The sequence below is a fragment of the Schistocerca cancellata genome, chromosome 3 (assembly GCF_023864275.1).
Source record: "Schistocerca cancellata isolate TAMUIC-IGC-003103 chromosome 3, iqSchCanc2.1, whole genome shotgun sequence".
Classification (NCBI taxonomy): Eukaryota; Metazoa; Arthropoda; class Insecta; order Orthoptera; family Acrididae; genus Schistocerca; species Schistocerca cancellata.
The window spans coordinates 465,785,311-465,807,637 of record NC_064628.1 but is presented as its reverse complement, the minus strand read 5'-3'; the positions used below and the strand labels follow the sequence as shown (position 1 = coordinate 465,807,637).

The following is a 22,327-nucleotide window of genomic DNA, read 5'->3' as shown; positions in this document are numbered from 1 at the left end:
GTTACCATTGTCTTGTTATTGTATTAATAATTGTAAGTAACTCATTACAAAAAATATTCTTATTAGAGAGTAGGTTCAGCAATACTGCACTGTCCATCCACACATTATTTCTGCCATTAACATATTTGTACCGATGCCGTTCAGACCCGGACGCAAATGCTGCTTGAGATCGTCGGGAGCGTTACCATTGGAGTTTGCCTTATTTCATGGTAGATGTGCAGCTCAAAATTGATGACTGACAATTCATAGAATTAGCGCGACGATATCTTAGTTTGTAAATCGATAAATGTGACCGTTAAAAAGAAATATTACGCTAAAGGAGATAAAGAATGCTTTATTTGTTGTGATAATTCCAGTAAAATATATTTATGTGAAATTCATTCCACATATTACAAACATGGCAGTAAGCAAATTCTTAGAATTACAGAACTATGGCGGCGAGAATTCTGTATAGTGTGAAGCTGCCATACACTGCAATCAGTGCCTCTAGAAATCGTGGGATGGAATAAAGCATATCGGAGTGTGTTATGGAGGCAGCAGACAGTCATCATTAAATACATTAAAAGAAGTTGACACATAAAATATTCATCATGCCTTGAAGAAAGATGAAATAGCTTTTTTTCACTTACATTTTTTATTTAATGATTCCTCAATCTCTGTCTTTTCTATACAGTCTAATCTACCATTAAAAATTTGTTAGTATCTTAAAAATAAATTGCGAGCAAAGATAAAAAGTGTTAGGTATAGAAAAACTGTGATATAATTTTCCAGGGCACAATATTGTAACATGTTTGTAATCTACTACTGAAATGCATTTTCGAAATGTCATCGTTCTTCCAACTCTTTGGCTATAGCAAAAACTTTTGAACCGTTGTAGTTAACTTAAAAATTACTGGATATCTTCAATGCAGATTTTCATATCTTCTCTGAGATACGTGAAATGCAAATGCCAAAAACGCTCAGATTTCATCAGTTGATAGCACCCAGAAAAAAATTAGTAAATTCTATAAAATATTACAAACATCAATACTATTTTCTCATGCGTATGAATTTACTGTGCTTAAATTCACACCAGCGAACAGTCCTTGCTTCCCATGGGTAGCACTAAGTCTTCATTGTCAGACGACTTTTCAGCCGTAACAGTAATAAATTATGTACACAAACCTCCTTTGTGAATCAGTCTGTCTATTAGTGAAACCAATATCAAAATTCCTACGGTATTTCCTGAGATTAGCCTCCACATACAGACAGTGAAATACCCCAGGGGACTTGAATAGAGCCATTTCCCTGCAGCGTCATCTGCATACATGTATACTACATATAATGCACAAATCTCTTCCTCCCACCTGTCGGTCCATCTCCTCCTCCACCCCTCTGCCCATCTGCTCCTCCCCCTCATTCTGACCATATCCTCCTTCCCCCATCTCTCTGTCCATCACCTCTTCACCCTCTCTCTCTCTATCTCCTCTTGATTTCCTCTCTGCCCATCTCCTCCTCACCCCCTCTCTGTTTTCTTCACTCATCTCTCTGCTCACATCCTCCTCGTACCCTTCTGTCACTATCCACCCCCACCCCCTCTCTATCCTCACCTTCTGTTTGTCTAGCTCCTCCTCACCCCTTGTCGTGTCCGGAGAAGGAGGTAGACAAACACTCGCTCTGCGAGACCAAGGAACTTACCTCAGCGGGCGATTCCGAAAAGGCACTGCTCGTGGACCGCCTACTGCAGGCCCGACCACAGCAGAAAAGTAGACTATTGACCATTGTAGAGTTTGGAACTCGGTAGGAATCTGGTCAGTTAGAGGATGCAAGTCATCCACTCGTAGACAAGTAGCTACCTTCCGTCGAGGTATCCCCTGGCACATTCCCTGACTGTACAGGGTGGTTCATTGATCGTGGCCAGGCCAAATATCTCACGAAATAAGCGTCAAATGAAAAAACTACAAAAAACGAAACTTGTCTAGCTTGAAGAGGGAAACCAGATGGCGCTATGGTTGGCCCGCTACATGGCGCTGCCATAGATCAAACGGATATCAACTGCGTTTTTTTTTTAAATAGGACCCCCAATTTTTTATTACATATTCGTGTAGTACGTAAAGAACTATGAATTTTTTAGTTGGACCACTTTTTTCGCTTTGTGATAGATGGCGCTGTAATAGTCACAAACATATGGCTCACAATTTCAGACGAACAGTTGGTAACAGGTACGTTTTTTAAATTACAATACAGAACGTAGGTACGCTTGAACATTTTATTTCGGTTGTTTCAATGTGATACATGTAGCTTTGTGAACTTATCATTTCTGAGAAGGCATGCTGTTACTGGGTGATTACCTGTAAATACCATATTAATGCAATAAATGCTGAAAATGATGTCCGTGAACCTCACTTCATTTTTCAATACGTGTAACGACATTCCTCTCAACAGCGAGTAGTTCGCCTTCCGTAATGTTCGCACATGCATTGACAATGCGCTGTCGCATGTTGTCAGGCGTTGTCCGAGGATCACGATAGCAAATATCCTTCAACTTTCCCCACAGAAAGAAATCCGAGGACGTCAGATCCGGTGAACGTGTTGGCCATGGTATGGTGCTCTGACGACCAATCCACCTGTCATGAAATATGCTATTCAATACCGCTTAAACCGCACGCGAGCTATGTGCCGGACATCCGTCATGTTGGAAGTGCATCGCCATTCTGTCATGCAGTGAAACCTCTTGTAGTAAGATCGGTAGAACATTACGAAGGAAATCAGCATAGAAGTACCATTTAGATTGCCATCGATAAAATGGAGGCCAATCATCCTTCCTCCCATAATGCTGCACCATACATTAACCCGCCAAGGTCGCTGATGTTCCACTTGTCGCAGCCATCGTGGAATTTCCGTTCCCCAATAGTGCATATTATGCCGGGTTACGTTACCGCTGTTGGTGAATGACGCTTCGTCGCTAAATAGAACGCATGCAAAAAATCTGTCATCGTCCCATAATTTCTCTTGTGCCCAGTGGCAGAACTGTACAAGATTTTCGAAGTCGTCTCCATGCAATTCGTGGTGCATAGAAATATGGTACGGGTGCAATCGATGTTGATGTAGCATTCTCAACACCGACGTTTCTGAGACTCCCGATTCTCGCGTAATTTGTCTGCTACTGATGTGCGGATTAGCCGCGACAGCAGCTAAAACACCTACTTGGGCATCATCATTTCTTGCAGGTCGTGATTGACGTTTCACATGTGGCTGAACACTTCCTGTTTCCTTAAATAACGTAACTATCCTGCGAACGGTCCGGACACTTGGATGATGTCGTCCAGGATAACGAGCAGCAGACATAGCACGCGCCCTTTGGGCATTTTGATCACAACAGCCATACATCAACTCGATATCGACCTTTTCCGCAATTGGTAAACGGTCCATTTCAACACGGGTAATGTATCACGAAGCAAATACCGTCCGCACTGGTGGAATGTTCATGATACCACGTACTTATACGTTTGTGACTATTACAGCGCCATCTATCACACGAATATGTAATAAAAAATGGGGGTTCCTATTTAAAAAAAACCGAGTTGATATCCGTTTGTTCTATGGCAGCGCCATCTAGCGGGCCAACCATAGCGCCATCTGGTTTGCCCCTTCAAGCTAGACGAGTTTCGTTCTTTGTAGTTTTTCCGTTTGATGCTTATTTCGTGAGATATTTGGGCCAGTCACTATCAATGGACCACCCTGTATACTCGTTACTATGTACAAGTATTATAAGTATGAAACTTTAACGTCCCGACTGCAATGCAGAGTCGAGTGGGGTTTTAGTAAGTACGTTCTGCTACAGATTATGACAAGTCTGGCTTCTGATTCCGAACGACGCAGAGGTTGCGTCCCTGACGTCTACCCATCTGTGCCCCCACCACCCCCTCCAGTCGGTGGGTCACCTATTTATAAGGAGTGATTGCACTCACACCATCCTTCTGGAACGTTCCATGACGACTGTTTCATTCATGACCGTCATGAGGCTAATACGTAACTTATTGTCTCACGACTTCTGTAAGTTTTCCCCTTGTGCTGGTGCCTGTACCATCCAAAAGTCTGGCGGCTGTGCTTGCTACAAACCTCTTGCCGCTCAAGGGTCTGCTCCTTGTTAGCAGAACAAGCATTGCATAGTGGCTTCCAGCATGTCAGACAAATATTTCACAGGCCTCTCGCTCAGCAAAAGTTTCTAAACTGTCTTTCTGACAAAATCTGAATATTTCCCACTTAGCCATTTTACTATTCTTAGGACTTAATATTTTACTATATTTGACACCCCTCTATCCACTCCATCACCTCCTGCTCCCTCTCTGTCTGTCCATCCCTCTTTTCTCCATCTCTGTCTTTCCCCAGGCATGCCCATCTGCTCATTAGATCCTAGAAAACACTTTGATAAAAGAGACCAGTACTACCCCCACAACACCTGCTGTACAGGACAGCTTACACTTCAGGGGCTTGAAATCGATTTTTGCTCATGACATACAGGCTGCCATACAAAGCATGTCGACGAATCAGGTCGATACTACTTGACCACAGCATCCCTACTGTGCATGGTACATTACATGTCATGGCTGTAAAATCGTTTCCTGCCCCTGTCATATAGGCTGCCCTGCAAAGCAGTTCAATAATGCAGGCTGATACACTCCCACACAACATGCCTGTTGTGCAGAGTAGCCAACATGGCAGAGACTGACACACTGTTTTTTTTAACTCCACTCCTGTTGGGGTTGGTGGTTCGTGACCTCCACAGTGCTAATGCTGTTACTCTTGAAGTGTGCTGTATCTGTGTGTGTGTGTGTGTGTGTGTGTGTGTGTGTGTGTGTGTGTGTGTGTGTGTGTGTGTGTGTGTGCCTGTGTGTTTGTGTGTGTGTGTGTGTGTGTGTGTGTGTGTGTGTGTGTGTAACAACGAGTTCTTATCTTCAGATGTGTTCTGTAACTTTCAAGTATGAATAACTTTCTATATTGTTTCATTGTTGTATGTTACAGCCTCTTTAGATTATGATTGTGTTTCTCATTTTAAACCTTTGTGGGTTCCTGCATATGGATGCTCTGTGTAGATATTATTTCATGACAGTGTATCTTCACTGCTTTCAGCTTCATCAATCAGTCCATATCAGTACATTTAATTTATTTTATTTCAGTGCATTTCATTCATTTCATAAATGAGAACTTACTTGAAAATTTTACATATCAAATCCATTTGTATTAAACGGAATAGTATTCCTACTGATGTCAGGAGCAAATACTTTGCAAACTTTTCATTATGTACCCACCTTTACTAGGAAGGTTTTGTTTTTATTATTGTATTCTTTCACCTGTTTCAGTTTTTGCTGTTAATCATTGTGCACTTTGTGTATACTGCGTTGCAAGATAAGCAAAAGTCTTGACGGTAGTGGAATGTGTCACACCATGAAGTACCTGTCTAATATTTATCTATTTTTGTTGAAGGTGCTCATTAAATTCTGCATATTAAATTATTGAACTTTAATTCTATTTTTAACCAACGTCCATCGCCAACATCAATATGTGTGACCCCCTTGGGTAGGCTACACAGCTGCATTCGTTGTGGCATAGAAGCAGCCTCAGAATATCATATTGACGAATTTTATGCGATGCCTGAAACACATGCTGTGCGATTGATTAAAGACTTCTGACTAGAGACTGAAATAAAAGTGTATGTCTTTCTGTAGCATTTGTGCTATATGGGTTACAAATCAGAGGACTGGACAGATCAGTCAAGTATCGGTACTTTCTTCAAGGCTTTTGTGGTGTGAACAGTAGTGTGAGGTCTAGCATTATCCTCCTGGAATATGACATTTGTTACCCTCATCACAAAGGGTACGAAAACAGGGTTTACCATTATTTCCATTACTCGCCTCCATTCCACAATTACCAGGTGAGCCCTCTTGTCATAACCAATAGCTCACCACACCATGACTCCAGGTGTTGTGGAGGTATGGGACTGGAGAATCTCTGCTTCCTGTGACTGTCCCCATGTCGTCTGCAGACACATTGACACAGCTTGGACCGTCACAGCCAGAAGGGAGACTCATCACTTAAGAGCACAGAAAGTTACTCAATGTACCAATTTGCTGTGGCTCCACACAATAGATGTCTCTGATGACAATCGTGCATGTCACTTGGCATCTCAGCATCTCCTCCTGATAATATTCTGATAATAGTCTACGCCGAAAACGAGGAAATAAATTAAGGTTTAGAAACAAGTGAGCTATTGTTATCAGCAGCCAACAAAAAAAAAAGGCTCAAGGAACTCAATCTCAACGCAACTTCCAGGAACCATTCAAGCATGTTCTGATGTACTGGTAAGAGCTACTGATAAAATATCTTTCTTGAACAACCTCTTTCGATCTACACGCCATTATCAGGTTCGTAAAAATATTATTTTACATCATACTAGGCAATAAAATCAATGACACCTAATAAGAAAATCCATGAATTCGTCACTGTTACCAAACAGTAAAAAATTACACCATCAGTCATAAAAATGTGTATAACTGTGCATTCATGCACTTTATATTAAAACATTTTTATGATTGACGTAATTCTTTACTCTTTGGCACAATGTTGTATTCAGAATTTTATTATTTGATGCCATTGATTATATCACCTAGCATGAATTTGTAAATGTTTTTATGAGCCTGATGATGGTCAGTTGACCGAAACCGATTGTTCAATAAAAAAATTTTATTAGCAGCTCTAGGCTTTAAATCATAACATTCTTCAAATATTGGCGAACTCTGAGGCACCATTTTCTTAAAATGTATTGCAGTGCCAATAATATGTTGCTGATGGTTCTTGTTGAGCCTCTGCCTGTAACCTCTGCCATCGTTCTGCACTGTGTGACCTACAGGCAGCAGCCAGTGTAATATGTTGGTATGCTACAGCCATGTCTCTCATAGCTATATTTCGACCGTCTTCAAATTTCTAAATATGGATATAAGCTGTACGTGCACGTCCTCTAGATTTTCTGTTGCGATTCCAACTTAAAAGGTCTATTAATTTTAGTCATCACTGACCCATTCCATTCCTCGTCTATACGAATGGTATTATTTCTATCCTGAAAATAAGTCCTTATAAAGCTGATAGTTGAATCCACTTATCCCACATCCATGGAAATTCTGGGTTATCTCTTTGGCAGCAACGATCTAGGTGTTCGTGGTGTAACACAGCTCACTTCCGTCAGAGTGACCAATGATTATTGTCCATTAATTACATTCCGGGATGCAACACGAATTTGTCTGATGTAGGTATGGCGGTGGGTGGCGGACTGTTGGGCCGCACGGCAGCCGCCATGGTGGGGGCGGTGGCGGCGTCGGGGGCGGTGCTGCCAGCGGCTTCGGGGGCTACGGCCGCCTCGACGCCGCGCGCCAAGAAGGAGAGCCTCGAGGCGAAGCGCGAGCGCAAGGCGGCGAAGACGCTGGCCATCATCACGGGCGCCTTCGTCGTCTGCTGGCTGCCCTTCTTCATTATGGCGCTGCTCATGCCGCTCTGCGACACCTGCGTCATCAGCGAGGACCTGTCCAGCTTCTTCCTGTGGCTTGGCTACTTCAACTCCACCCTGAACCCCGTCATTTACACCATCTTCAGCCCCGAGTTTCGGCAGGCCTTCAAGCGCATCCTGTGCGGTGCTGGCAGCCGACGCTCCAAGTTCCGCGCCGGCAAGCTCAGATAACCGTCCTCCAGCGACGGGTGCGACCGCGGCTGCAACTACCACTGCCGTGTCAACCAATTAGTTCACCATTACGAATCATTCGAAAATTTCCTCCTCGCACAAACACTTCTTTTTATACGCATGTAGGAATTATTGGCATCTAGACATTAATCGCGTGAGCTTTTATTACCAGTCAGAATTTTGCTAGCCCGAATGGTAGTGTATGTAACAATCTTTTTTTTTTTTTTTTTTTTTACTAGTAAGAGACGGCCTGAGTGTCTCGGCTACTTGTCCAAATGAAAATCAATTTCTTTGGCTGAAGATATGTACAGATCTAGAACTACCTCCCAGTTTTATAGCGCGCCATGAGAATACGGAAAATCGTAACCGTCACCCATAATGGTAGATTACGTTCTACAGTCAAATAATTAAAGAAAACTTCTCTGCTCCGCCGATGCTCTGATCCACATGCCTCCGAAAAGCAGTGTGCGCTGTAGAAGAGGTGTCATAGTGGATAAAAGACTGGACTGGCGTGCGGGCCGAGTAGAGTTCGAATGCCTCTCCGATCTTCCTAATTTAGATTTCCTCAGGTTTTCCTAAACCAATCCAGGCAAATTCTGACTTGATTCTTTCCAGAAAAACACGTTATCTCTCTCTCTCTCTATCTATCTTTCTATCTATCTATTTATCTCTCTTTCTCTCTCTTTTCCGCAGCGCTCCTTTACCGACCATCAGATGGCACTACGTTATCGTATCTCGAGGAACTGAGTTCAGGCTGAAGTGACTTTTTATTATAAATAAGATTTCTGTGTCAGTACCATTGTCCCTGGACGTGTGACCACGTATTCATGCTGCAACGTTCACCAACATTTCGGCACCCCTTTTTATACCATTTTGGCAACGGCCTTGCCGCAGTGGACACACCGGTTCCCGTGAGATTACCGAAGTTAAGCGCTGTCGGGCGTGGTCGGTACTTGGATGGGTAACCATTCAGACCTCCATGCGTTGTTGCCATTTTTCGGGGTGCACTCATTCTCGTGATCCCAATTGAGGAGCCAGTCAAAGAAAACCATCATAACGACTGGGAGAGTAGTGTGTTGACCCCACGCCCCTCCTATCCGCATCCTCCACTGAGGATGACACAGCGGTCAGATGGTCCCGGTAGACCACTCGTGGCCTGAAGACGGAGTGCTTTTTTATACGCTTTTGGGATTTATTGGCATCTAGACTATAATAGCATGAGCATATATTATCAATCAGAACCAAAGTAGCTCGAACGGTAGGAGACGTTACGATATTTGTTACTGACAAGAGACAGTCTGATCTACTCAGCTTCTTGTACAAACGCGGATCAGATTAGTTTGTCGAAGATTTATAGATGTCTAGAACTACCTTCCAGTTTCATAGCATGTTTCAGAATAGAGAAAATTGTAGCCATCGCTCATAAAGGCAGACTGTGTTCTATAGATAATTACTCAAGATAATTTCCCTGCCCTATCGATGCTCCGACTAGCATGTTTCAGATAATCACGTGCGTCCTGTCTCATCATGGATAGTTATTAGCTGATGACAAAAAAAAGAGAAAAAAAAAAAACGGCGCAGCATGTAGGAGTTATCCGAATGGGACGGAAATCGGTAGCTGTACAGACAAACAAATGATTACAGTTTCAGAAAAACTGGATGATTTGTTCAAGGTAACCAGCTTCATAAACTGAATAAGTCAATAAAGCGTGGGTGCACCTTTGGCCCTTGTGCAAGCAATTATTCGGCTCGGCACAGATTGCTAGAGCTGTGGGATGACCTCATGAGCTGCGGGATATCGTGCCAAATTCTGTCCAAATGGCGCGTTAGGTCGCAGAATCCCGAGCTGGTTGGTGGGCTCTGCCCATAGAGCTCCAGACTTTCCCAGCTGGGGACAGATCCGGCAAACTTGCTGGCCAGGTTGGGTTTAGCAACCATGAAGACAAGCAATACAACCTCTCACCGTGTGTGGGCGGGGATTTTCTTGTTGCCGTTAATGACAAGCAATCCAGGGCTTACATTTCAGGAAGATAATTCCCGCCTGTGCAAGGCGAAAGTTTCTACCGATTGTCTTCGCGCTTTCCAAACATTACCTTGGCCAGCAAGACGCAAAATCTCTTTCTAGCAGAGATCGTCTGGAGCACTGTGGTAGGGCCATCCAACCATTCGGGATTTTCACTATCTAACGCACCAGTTGGGCAGAATTTGGCAGGATAGGCGGCAGCAGGTCATTCAGCAACTCGATCTGTCAGTGCCAAGTCGAAACATTGCTTGCACAAACGCCAGAGGTGGACCAACACGTTATCGACTTGCCTAATTTGTTAAGGTCTTTCTCTTCAGTAAATAATCCAATTTTTTTGGAACTGTAATTATTTTTTTGTCTCTAAATGTGGTATCACAACTAACGATTTCCTTCCCATTCGGATAGCTCCTTCGTGGTGTATCAATCTTAATTTATTATTTTCTATTTGTCTTATACTGTATATCCTTTACCCTGCAGCATATTAGTTTGTTTATTTATCTGTCTGTTCCATAAACCTGCTGAGCAAAGTCAGCCATAAACTCAAAGTCAAACGTAGAGAGAATGAAGTCACTGAAACACATGTTCTTACAGAGTGCAGAATAGTGAAACCTTGGACTTGCATTCAGGAAGATGGTGGTGGAAATCCCTCTCCGGTCAGGCCGTGTTTTCTGTGATTGTTCTAAATCGGTACATGTGAATGCCGTGATGCCTCCTTTGAAAGGGCATGACCAGTCTTCTTCCCCAACCTTTCCCGATTCAAATTTTTGCTCCGTCTCTAATAACTTCGTCGTCCATGGGACTTAAATCCAACCTTGCCTTTTTTGTACCTTCTTGCATTTCGTAGTTATCTAACAGAACACACATTGATGCTGGTTAACTTATTTGTGCAAATAATTCCGTTTGCCCGTGTTGTGTCTTACATAGTCTTTGCTTCGCCCGTCTTGCGAAATTTTGCTTTCGGGGAAGCATAATTCCATCACTTTGTGTCATACTTGATGGCTCCAATTTTGATGTTAAGTTTTTTCGCTCATCTCGCATCTGCTGCTCCTCATGAATTTTGTCTTTCTTTGGATTACTCGCAGTCCTCATACTGCACTCATTAGACTATTTATTCCGTGCACCAAGTCCTGCATTTGTTCCGCACTTTCATTGAGGATAGCGTTGATATTCTTTCACCCTGAATCTTAATCCCACTCCTGAAACTTGCTTTAATCTTCGTTATTGCTCGTTCGATATATAAATTGAACAGTAGATGTGAAACACTGCATCCTCGTTCTACACTCTTCTTAATCTGAGAACTTCGTTCTTGATCTTCCATTTTCCTCATATTTCTTCTACATATGCTTCATTACTCGTCTTTCTCTGCACTTATAACTACTTTCCTGATAATTTCGAACTTTTGGCACCATTTTACACTGTCGGTCACTTTTTCTAGGCAAATAAATCTTACAATTGTGTATTGATTTTTCGTAAGTCTCCCTTCCATTATCAAGCGCAACATCAGATGTACCTCTCTGATTCCCTTACCTTTCCTAAAGGCAAACTGATCTTCACCTATGTGACCCTCAATTTTCTTATCCATTCTCTGGGTACGATTGTTATCAGTACCTTCAGTGCATGGACTGTTAAGCTGATTGTGTGGATGATATTTCTTCAGTCTCACAGATTCTACAACCCAACTTGAATAGTCGTTTGGTGCCAGTTCCGCAAATGATTTTAGAATTTCCGAAGGGATGTTATCTATGCCTTCCATCTTATATGACGACATGTCTTCCAAAGTTCTGTAAAACTGTGATACATTTTATCTTCCAGAAGCGGCTCCCATTTCTTCTGACACGTCATCTGAGAGATTTTCTCCCTCTTAGAGCGATTAAGTGTACTCTTCCTACGTACCCGCTCTCTCCTCTGCGTTTAAAGGCAAAATGCTTCTTGCACTCTTAATGCTGACCCTTTGCTACTAACGTATTTCAATTTGCGTAGTTCACACTAAAAGTTATCATCAATAAAGGATGTCAAGTCCCTCCTCCCGACTACCGACATTAATCATAATAATCTGTAACGGTCCGTCAAATGAAAACGAGACAGAAGGAACAAAAGTAAGTGAACTGTTTATTATTTCAAATGTAATTGACATAACTGTTAATATATCCATTATGAAGCAAGATGGTCAGTGCCTTTGTGAAGAAAATGTTTGCGGTTGTCTACGAAACCCTCATTATACCCAGGCGTGCACCACTTCGTGCGAAGCAAATCGACGGCCACGGGTGTGGTTTTTCAGGGCTCCAAATATATGGAAATCGCATACTGTGTGGATGATGTGTTCCCAGCAAACGGCCACAACGTAGTCGAAAGAATCTTGGGAACATGTGGTCGGGTATTACCTGGCAGCAGAATGATACCATTTGTCAACATTCCTCGGCCACTGCACTTGATGGTGCGCTTCAAATATTGCAAATTGTATACGCAGCGCTCTGCGGTAATTGTGGCACTGTGTTCCGGAAAACCAATGGGCAGCCGAGTGAGGGACGTCATCATTCTGTTGCAGGACAATGACCGCCCACGTGTTGCCGAGGTTACTTCGAGTACATTGTAGACGTTTCGCAAGTAGCACCTCACACGTCCATTATACAGTCCCGATCTGTTCCCCTTCGATTTCCATATTTTTGGAGTACGTGGCTGTCGATATGCTTCAGACGAAGTAGACCATGCCTGGGAACAATCATGGTTGCGTAGGCATCCGCAAACACTTTTCGACGTAGGCCCTGACCGCCTTGTCTCACAATGGGGTAAATGTATTAATATACATGGAGATTACTTTTGAAACATGAAACAATTTATTTGCTTTTTTTCCATTTGTCTCTGTTTCATTTGACTGTTCATTATATAAGGTACTTGGCAAGTGTTAAGTGTGACATAATAAAATTGATATATGAATTCAACTTACTGCGGTCCAGTAAGCAAGAAACGATACTGATGTAGACCTCTAGTCTCAGTGGTCGAAACGGAGACCGAGTGTCGAACATGACGAGGAGGTCACACGTGCACAGTTTATTTATTGAAACTGGAAACGGCCTTCTAATCTATACTCACCATCTGATTCCTGGATTTGGGCCACAACAGGCTACAAGTCTTGTATTTTATGTTATTTGCTTTCTAGAGTCTACCACCATTTTAGTGGCTTGATGAAGTGTTCGCTCACACATAGTATTTTAATGTACGGTAAAAGATATTATTAAAAACATATTTTCTTGAAACTTCCGACTGTTTGAACGATGCTCTTAAATATGCCAACGCACTATATTTTGAGTAATCCATTTTGTCTAATGATGTTCTTGAGCGCTCAACAATATCTGTTAATAAAATAGATTTAAAATGTTGTTGTCATATCTCTCCATTTTTGCTGTTTCTATGTATAATATGCTATCGATTTGAGAGTTATATAGCTCCAGATATGCATATGACTGTTACATGAATTGAGCATGGAATACAATCAACAACTGATATAGGATACACAGAGAAGATATATTGGACAAGCCAGCCTGTATGGCTTCTCATTTCAGAAATGCTGGGCTAGTATAATCTGTCTTCTATATTTATGCTATTTTATTTGTACGCTATGTTTATAGTCAATTGATTTGACGGTCATTTGGTTGTCTGAAGATGAAGTTATATAATTCTGGAAACAATAACATGTCACACATACTAACGTCGTACATAAAGACAACTGCTTTGAATATGTCAAATGTATAATTAAATCAGTGTACCGTGGGTGAACATATCTGTAGGCATTAATGTTATGATACACCTCGCATTACTATCGTTTATACTACAAGTAACATTTTTCCCTAAATTATGTCACCCATGTGAATCCACACATCGTTTGTATTTCTTTCTCTAGCAGCAATCCTTCCAGTTTTGACACTAGATTCAATTAATTCTCATTATCGTAAAAACAAATTATTAGATTAGGAGACTGGGTACACTCTATCGATATCTTTAACTGCCTCTGTTATGGCAAGCAGCAACACGAGTTCTTAAAGCTAATTTCGTACGAGCTCCATTTCACATAATGGCTGGAGACTTTTTGTTAAAATCTGTACCGAAAATTCCTTATATACATATCCTACCTTCGATGAGACTATATTACACATCTAGAGCCACAGTGAGTTTCGAGCGATCGGCGGAGCAGTGAAGTAAACGTATAATATTAAGTACTTCAGCATCCATAACAAATGTTGATAGTTTCAAATACTGAAGACAGCATTCAGTTGCAAAGTAACAGAGTTTACGAAACAAAGAAGTTTTAAAGCGGCACTGAAAATAACTCGCAATATACGTTACTACAACAACATCTCCTTGGGATGTCGTCTGGATGTTCATTTAGTGGAAGTATATGAGTTTATTCTAAATATATTGCTGAAGCACAAACTCGTTGTACTACCGTGTCTTTCTTATTAGTTTAATCTTGGTGCAAGGCTAACCAGAAAAATTCAGGAGAAGCCTTGTGAGATGTATGTACATAGCGTAGTAGAATGCAGTATATCGTATTTTGTTACCAGGGCGTAGAATTTGCAGTGAAGACTCGCTACAGCCTCGCAAGTGGCCTGATGAACAGAGTTTTTCACTGGCAGATGCTACGCACGTCAGTGCAGTTTACGCAAGTTGGCCCAGTTGTGTACAGCTGGTCGTCTGACAAGTAAACTTTTCGGAGAAACGGGAGAATGTTTATACTACTAGATGTAATAAGATATCGGTGTTCCCTTCCTGTAAATATGATCAAATGACAAAGCAGTGGCCTCAACGGCATCTGTAGAGTCCGTTTTGTAAAATATTATTTGATATACTCGTCCCTTCGTCGATTAGTTGTTCCCAAGAGGTGCGGAGCTCTTCAGAGCTAAGGCAAATGAAACAAAGACAAATTTACAATGTCCTTCAACGTCCAACTGTGTACGACGCATATGGAGCCTCTAACGCATTCTAAAAATAAAGCATTCCGTACGTTTCTTCTTATTCAAGAAACATTTTCTTTTCTATTACTCATGTCTCTGTCTCTCTACCTCTCTAAATCTATGTCACTCTCTCTCCATTATCCTCTGTGAACTTCATACTTGTTAACAGATGCACATTACTGCACAAACCTGCCGCACATTCTTGATTAAAGTGACAAGCGACTGTTTTTCACTATCGGATGTGTTTTAGTCCTGTGTTGCTAAACTAGATTTAGTATTCTGTAGACTTCATCTTCTCCAGGGAGACGATACAGACGAGTGTCAATGTGCAGGTTGTTTTCCTGCGGTTTTTTTGTTGTCTGCAGTTACATAGGCTGCAATGCGCATATATTAAGCATATAGTTGCATTTATTGGATACAGTGTTTATTTGTTAATGTTTCCCATGTTTCTAGAGTTTATTTTAAATCATGATGACGCTTGCGAAAATGAAATATATTTTCTGTGTTAAGAGTCTTTGTAGTGTGTTCGATGTATGGCATTTGTATGTAAATATCAACACTTAATCATATACTAACAGTGTTTCCTACAGAACTACTACATGAATAGGTGAACTGTTGCTAGTATGTGTTTGTTTACCGAGTTAGTAAGAGACCACAAACACGGCATTTTTGCGCGAATGTGATGTGTTCACAGTGGATATAAATTCATGTTTCATCCTATATAACTTATCAAATAAAATTGCGAGAACATTTGTTTTACAAACGTCTGAGCAAGGACTCGTGGAAAACCCATGCCCAGTAAGCATGCAGCGGAAGCTGTATTGTACCTATTGCTGTTTCTGCTTAACACTGCGAGTGTCTATGTATGTGTGTCTTATCTGAATGTCCCAGCCTATTATATTACTATCTGTAAAAGTACTGTAATACATTATACATAAGATATGTACAGAGAATAAAACATAATAATATATAAGATATATTTGCTATAACTACCTAAACCAATCATAGATCCAAACTTCCTGAGAAAACGATGGGCAGCCTAGAAATCTCAGAACTAGGATAAGAAATATTATGGTCTTGTAGTCTTCACCGATTGCAAAACAGACCACGAAAAGGTCGATGTCATATTATTACCCCTAGTTTAAGTGATGTAGCAAGCCCACACAGCGGTATAATAAGCAGCTAATCGACTACTGCAAAATAAAAGATTGGTTCATTGAAGGTGGGAAACGTTGAAAGTCTCAACTTAACTTCAAAGAATATCTTTCAACTTTCACTTACAAGGAAATGGTCAGAGTTGTCATGTCGAAACTTGCCCCGACTTTTTTGCCACCCATATTTTAAATCTACGTGCTATATTTCAGCTGTCGACATCAACTGGAAGTTACTGAAAAATAGTTGGGAAACGCCACATTTTCTTGCCTTCTTCCCGCGTTTGAAACTGCCTTGTGTGAAGCCCTGAATTCTATCGCTGCGCATCGTGACGTTCTTTTGTCAACGCTTCTATTGTCTTCTAAGGTAAATTCTCAATCGGTGATTGCCATCGATGTTAACAGCAGCACAGAAATACAAGTCATATTTTATCCTTTAAGTTCCTGCCAAATTTTGTATCCTGTATCTATAAATAAATGCAAGATTTCTTGCAAATCAGCATTGGGTTTGTTCCTTCAAACGATTTAAAAAATGTGAAATACTGATGATATCTTACAAATTTACAAATGGTTCACATGGCTCTGAGCACTATGGGACTTAACATCTGAGGTCATCAGTCCCCTAGAACTTAGAACTACTTAAACCTAACTAACCTAAGGACATCACACACATCCATGCCCGAGGCAGGATTCGAACCTGCGACCGTAGCGGTCGCGCTGTTCCAGACTGACGCGCCTAGAACCGCTCGCCCACTCCGGCCGGCCCAAATTTACATTCTTGTGCTCCATGAAGATACAATTAAGGTCTAAATCGGACAGGTCTGCGAGTCGCAGGCAAACGTTGTTGTTTTTAATCAAAAATGGACCATACTTAGGTATGGTTATCTTTTGTGGAGTACCGAGCACATGAAGAATTTTAAACCTATTAGAATAAAACTGGTACTATTATTCCGGTCTGGAAGGTGCCCACTATTCAGCAATACACATTTTATGTAACATTCCAACAGCCCTGTAATGTTTAACTAACAATAAAGCTCAGTTTGAGAAGAACCTAAAGCATTTATTAGTGGCTAACTCCTTCTGCTCCATTGATGAATGTCTTAGCGGAATTGACTAAGGCCTGTATACCGAGCGAGGTGGCGCAGTGGTTAGCACACTGGACTCGCATTCGGGAGGACGACGGTTCAATTCCGCGTCCAGCCATCCTGATTAAGGTTTTCTACATCTACATCTACATCCATACTCCGCAAGCCACCTGACGGTGTGTGGCGGAGGGTATCCTGAGTACCTCTATCGGTTCTCCCTTCTATTCCAGTCTCGTATTATTCGTGGAAAGAAGGATTGTCGATATGCTTCTGCGTGGGCTCTAATCTCTCTGATTTTATCCTCATGGTCTCTTCGAGAGATATACGTAGGAGGGAGCAATATACTGCTTGACTCCTCGGTGAAGGTATGTTCTCGAAACTTTAACAAAAGCCCGTACCCAGCTACTGAGCGTCTTTCCTGCAGAGTCTTCCACTGGAGTTTATCTGTCATCTCCGTAACGCTTTCGCGATTATTAAATGATCCTGTAACGAAGCGCGCTGTTCTCCGTTGGATCTTCTCTATCTCCTCTATCAACCCTATCTGGTACGGATCCCACACTGTTTCGTAGCATTCAAGCATGGGCGAACAAGCGTACTGTAACCTACTTCCTTTGTTTTCGGATTGCATTTCCTTAGGATTCTTCCAATGAATCTCAGTCTGGCATCTGATTTACCGACGATCAACTTTATATGATCATTCCATTTTAAATCACTCCTAATGCGTACTCCCAGATAATTTATGGAATTAACTGCTTCCAGTTGCTGACCTGCTATTTTGTAGCTAAATGATAAGGGAACTATCTTTCTGTGTATTCGCAGCACATTACACTTGTCTACATTGAGATTGAATTGCCATTCCCTGCACCATGCGTCTGTTCGCTGCAGATCCTCCTGCATTTCAGTACAATTTTCCATTGTTACAACCTGTCGATACACCACAGCAACATCTGCAAAAAGCGTCAGTGAACTTCCGATGTCATCCACAAGGTCATTTATGTATATTGTGAATAGCAACGGTCCTATGACACTCCCCTGCGGCACACCTGAAATCACTCTTACTTCAGAAGACTTCTCTCCATTGAGAATGACATGCGGCGTTCTGTTATCTACGGACTCTTCAATCCAATCACACAATTGGTCTGATAGTCTATATGCTCTTACTTTGTTCGTTAAACAACTGTGGGGAACTGTATCGAACGCCTTGCGGAAGTCAAGAAACACGGCATCTACCTGTGAACCCGTGTCTATGGCTCTTTGAGTCTCTAGGACGAATAGCGCGAGCTGGGTTTCACACGACCGTCTTTTTCGAAACCCATGCTGATTCCTACAGAGTAGATTTCTAGTCTCCAGAAAAGTCATTATACTCGATCATAATACGTGTTCCAAAAATTCTATAACTGATCGACGTTAGAGATATAGGTCTATAGTTCTGCACATCTGTTCGACGTCCCTTCTTGAAAACAATCCTTTGGAACGCTACGCTCTTCTAGAGACCTACGGTACACCGCTGCAAGAAGAGGGGCAAGTTCCTTCGCGTACTCTGTGTAAAATCGAACTGGTATCCCATCAGGTCCAGCGGCCTTTCCTCTTTTGAGCGATTTTAATTGTTTCTCTATCCCTCTGTCGTCTATTTCGATATCTACCATTTTGTCATCTGTGCGACAATCTAGAGAAGGAACTACAGTGCAGTCTTCCTCTGTGAAACAGCTTTGGAAAAAGACATTTAGTATTTCGGCCTTTAGTCTGTCATCCTCTGTTTCAGTATCATTTTTGTCACAGTGTCTGGACATTTTGTTTTGAGCCACCTACCGCTTTGACATAAGACCAAAATTTCTTAGGATTTTCTGCCAAGTCAGTACATAGAACTTCCGTGATTTTCCTAGATCACTCCAGGCACATGCCGGGATGGTTCCTTTGAAAGGGCACTGCCGACTTTCTTCCCCATCCTTTCCTAATCCGAGCTTGTGCTCCGTCTCTAATGACCTCGTTGTCGACGGGACGTTGAACACCAATATCCTCCTCCTCCTCCTCCTCCTCTAAGGCCTGTATGTTATTAATAGAATCGCGTAATGTGAATACTGCGCACAATCTAACTTCTTCACCAATTTTGTGCACTAATGTGATCACTGAAAATGAGTGCTGTAAAATGTTTTTTATTTAATTCTTTTTTCAATTGATGATGCCGAAGTGCATTAAACACTTCATATTTGTTGACAATTTTTATATCCTTTTAAACGTAAATATATTTCAGTCTTTTTTCTTAGCTATTTGGCATGGGCAATTTCATTTGGGATCTTTTCAAGGTATATTAGCATATCTTTTCTTATTTTGCAACTATTTATTGTGTATTCTTGTTTTATGACATGTTTCACATACCACTGGAACAACTGGATCAATAGGAACAAAAGGGTACATCTGATCTTATTATGCCGCAGTGGTAGAAAGCAGTTATCTGATCGTGGTAATTATCTCTGTTAATGCTCTTGGAAATGCATTCCACTAATGGAAAACATCAACATCGAACAGTGTTTGTAAGATGTGGCACCTGAAGAAGGTCTATTTCTTTGTCAGGTTGACGTTACATGCGGCAATTAATGAGTGATAACTTTTATGATCTGACCAAGCATCGAGAAGGAGACGGGATTTGCTCCCACAAAACGAAATAGAAGTCTGGCACTTGAAAATTGTAATGTTTTCATTTACCATTTCTCCAGTCTTCGAGCGGCTACCACGATACCGCTGGGTCTAACATTAATCTCTGCGCATGTGGTTCAAAATTTTCCATCGATTTTTAAAGAGAAAGTTAATGCACAGATACAAATTAAAAATTCAGACTGATTACGAGCATTATTCTGTACGAATGTGAGTGCAGTCATGGACTTAAACTAGCGATCTTACGCTTAGCATCTGTAATAAAATCATCAATCACTTCCGTTTTAATGTTCGTATTTTCCAACCTACTCTCGATACAAATTTTGTTATTTTTCTTGACGCAGTATTATGATTGTTTTGAAGTGGTTAATCCAACTATGAGAAGTTGTAAATTTCTTTACGCCTAATATCGTTAGCAATATCTAAATCCTAATCGCGCAAAATGGTGCCGTTGAAACTAAGGGAATCTGTATGGTTCTATTCGCCTTTAACGGCGCCATTAATACCCCATAGACTGTTATGTCATTCTTAAGCTTCGTTTTCCGCATGTAGAATTAATGTTCAGAATCGTCAAAGCGAAATTTCTTTTTGAACGGTACTCACACTTAAGTGTTTCTTAACACTTTCGTTCACCTAATATACCACCCATAAGGTAATTCCTGGCTTCTCGTTAGGAAATAACTGCTACAAATTCTTTACTTATAACGTTTTTTTCATTTATTTGCATGTTCGTTTAAAACTTTAACCACCATTTCGCTCATTATATGACCTCCGCGCGTATTGTTTGTTGATGGCTTCAGTTGACAGAACATTCACAGCTGACCCCCATTAACTCCAAGGGGAAATTTTTAACGCATGCAGGAGAAATTTAAAGAAAGAACCCAAAAAATATATTAGCTTCTTTTTTTTAACAAAACCATGTAGAGATATTCCTTTTCAATGAACACTACGATAAAAACAAATCGGCCCACATCTACTATAATTCGCAGGACGCTACCGTAACAAAAGCTAGCATGAAAACAACCGTTCTCGTGTTTTTTTCGTTTTTTTTTTCTTGTTTAGTTTACAACCAGTTTAAGTTGGCAGCTAATATTTGGTATGTCGATTTTAAGTCAGATTAGCTGTGAATGGCGAAAAAGTCAAAGTAAGTCTCAAGATTGAAAGTTTGACCATTCTCTTACTCGGTTTGCGACCACTTCAGTCCCAGGTGGAAGGCTGATACGACGGACTGACCACACGACGCTGCTGGAATATGCTTCGCTCACTGACACAGGGAAGCATTTGGATTTGATCGGCTATAAGTTGTCGAACACAGATGCGTAGCGTCTAGTCTGCAACAGAATTTTGACCTGAGCATCCACAATATTCCCAGAGTTAATACACCACGATTAACTGAGAAAATACATGTAACTGTTTGCTTTCTTAATTATCCTGTACACGTTTATATTTTTAAAAATTTCTTTCGACTCAGAAAGGCGTCCGCGCTTTCCGCAATGGACGAAATCAATTCCTACAATAATCAATTCCTACAGTCAATTCTTACAACGATTCATTCCTAAAATAATCAGTTCTTAACTCGACGTGCTCCTGCGTACTAGCAGGAGGACATTCGAAAGTAACTTCGTCAAAGCGATTAGGCCACCTTCTTTCCGAAAAAATGCAGGTGAGACATCATGGAGCAAGATCCGTTTAGGACCAAGACTGTGTCGAAAATAAAGGAATTTCATTGCTATGAACTACATTTCGAGAAGCCGAAGACTTATTGATTTTTTCTCGAGAACAAGAGTTCTTGCTTATTTAGACGGTGACCAAATGGTACTACGACTGTATTCATTTCAGAGTTAACAAAAGTGCGAGCGGATTCAAGCTCCCATTATAGCAATATTTTTCTCTTTGACATAAAACTGTAGCTACAACACTTCCACTTTTATTTCAGATCAAATAATTTTTATTTGTGTTTCTTGAAGATCTACTTATTTTCTTGGAAGTTACTTATTTCATATGTTTTCTTAGGCACATTTGATGGTGCCATGGTCTGCTCTTGGTTGTTAATTCAGACACGATAAACATCGTGTGCCCTTACATTCCATTAACGTCACCTCTGCGTGATATGCAAACAACTAGATATACAGAACTGAAGGTGTGGCGCGGAGTCTTGTAGGAGGTCGACGACTATAATGTAAATCGAGAGCACTTCTTTTATCACTAGGAAATGGTCGCTTGAAATTAACAGATCATTTGTTTAGAAAGTTATATTCGCCACGTTTCTGACGTAGACCATCTTGAGATTGTCGTATAAAATATGCATGAAATATGTACAACGACAACATCAGATATCAGAGGTGTCAATGGAAAGGGATTTTAACAGAAATTTTGGTTGATCTTTCCGATTGTCATTCCCTGAAAAATATTATACTCGGTATGGAAAAAATATAGGGGCCACTTGCCACTTTTCGTCTTAATCAATTTGTAATTCGTACTGGTGTTCTGACGACGTTACTGGTCAGCGGTCAGTCAACGACAGACACACCTGCAAATAATCTAAGAAGCTGCTCAAATTGTCTCCTAAACCGTTTAAATGAATTAGCGATAGTGGAAATCATACGAAGCATCCCTGGGGAACGCTTTAGGTATCACTTCTGTTTTACTCTGACGTCCCGTCGACGTCGACATTATTATAGACGGCTGTTTTATTCAATGACTTACGCGAATTACTACGGATTGTGACCTTTATGACAGGAAACCACGAATTCCTC

The 22,327-nt window shown here is 41.2% G+C and overlaps 1 protein-coding gene and 1 pseudogene across 1 annotated transcript in view; both read left to right on the top strand.

The window, feature by feature from the left end:
• LOC126176368 (5-hydroxytryptamine receptor-like) overlaps positions 1 to 7,711 on the top strand; it is a 59,530-nt gene extending 51,819 nt beyond the window's left edge. The window contains exon 7 of the mRNA XM_049923524.1: positions 7,401 to 7,711. Within this exon, the coding sequence (XP_049779481.1) occupies positions 7,401 to 7,711 (311 nt within the window). The remainder of the gene's footprint in view (positions 1 to 7,400) is intronic.
• Positions 7,712 to 8,586: 875 nt separating this feature from the next.
• LOC126177764 (5S ribosomal RNA) lies at positions 8,587 to 8,704 on the top strand (annotated as a pseudogene).
• The last annotated feature ends 13,623 nt before the right edge of the window (positions 8,705 to 22,327 follow it).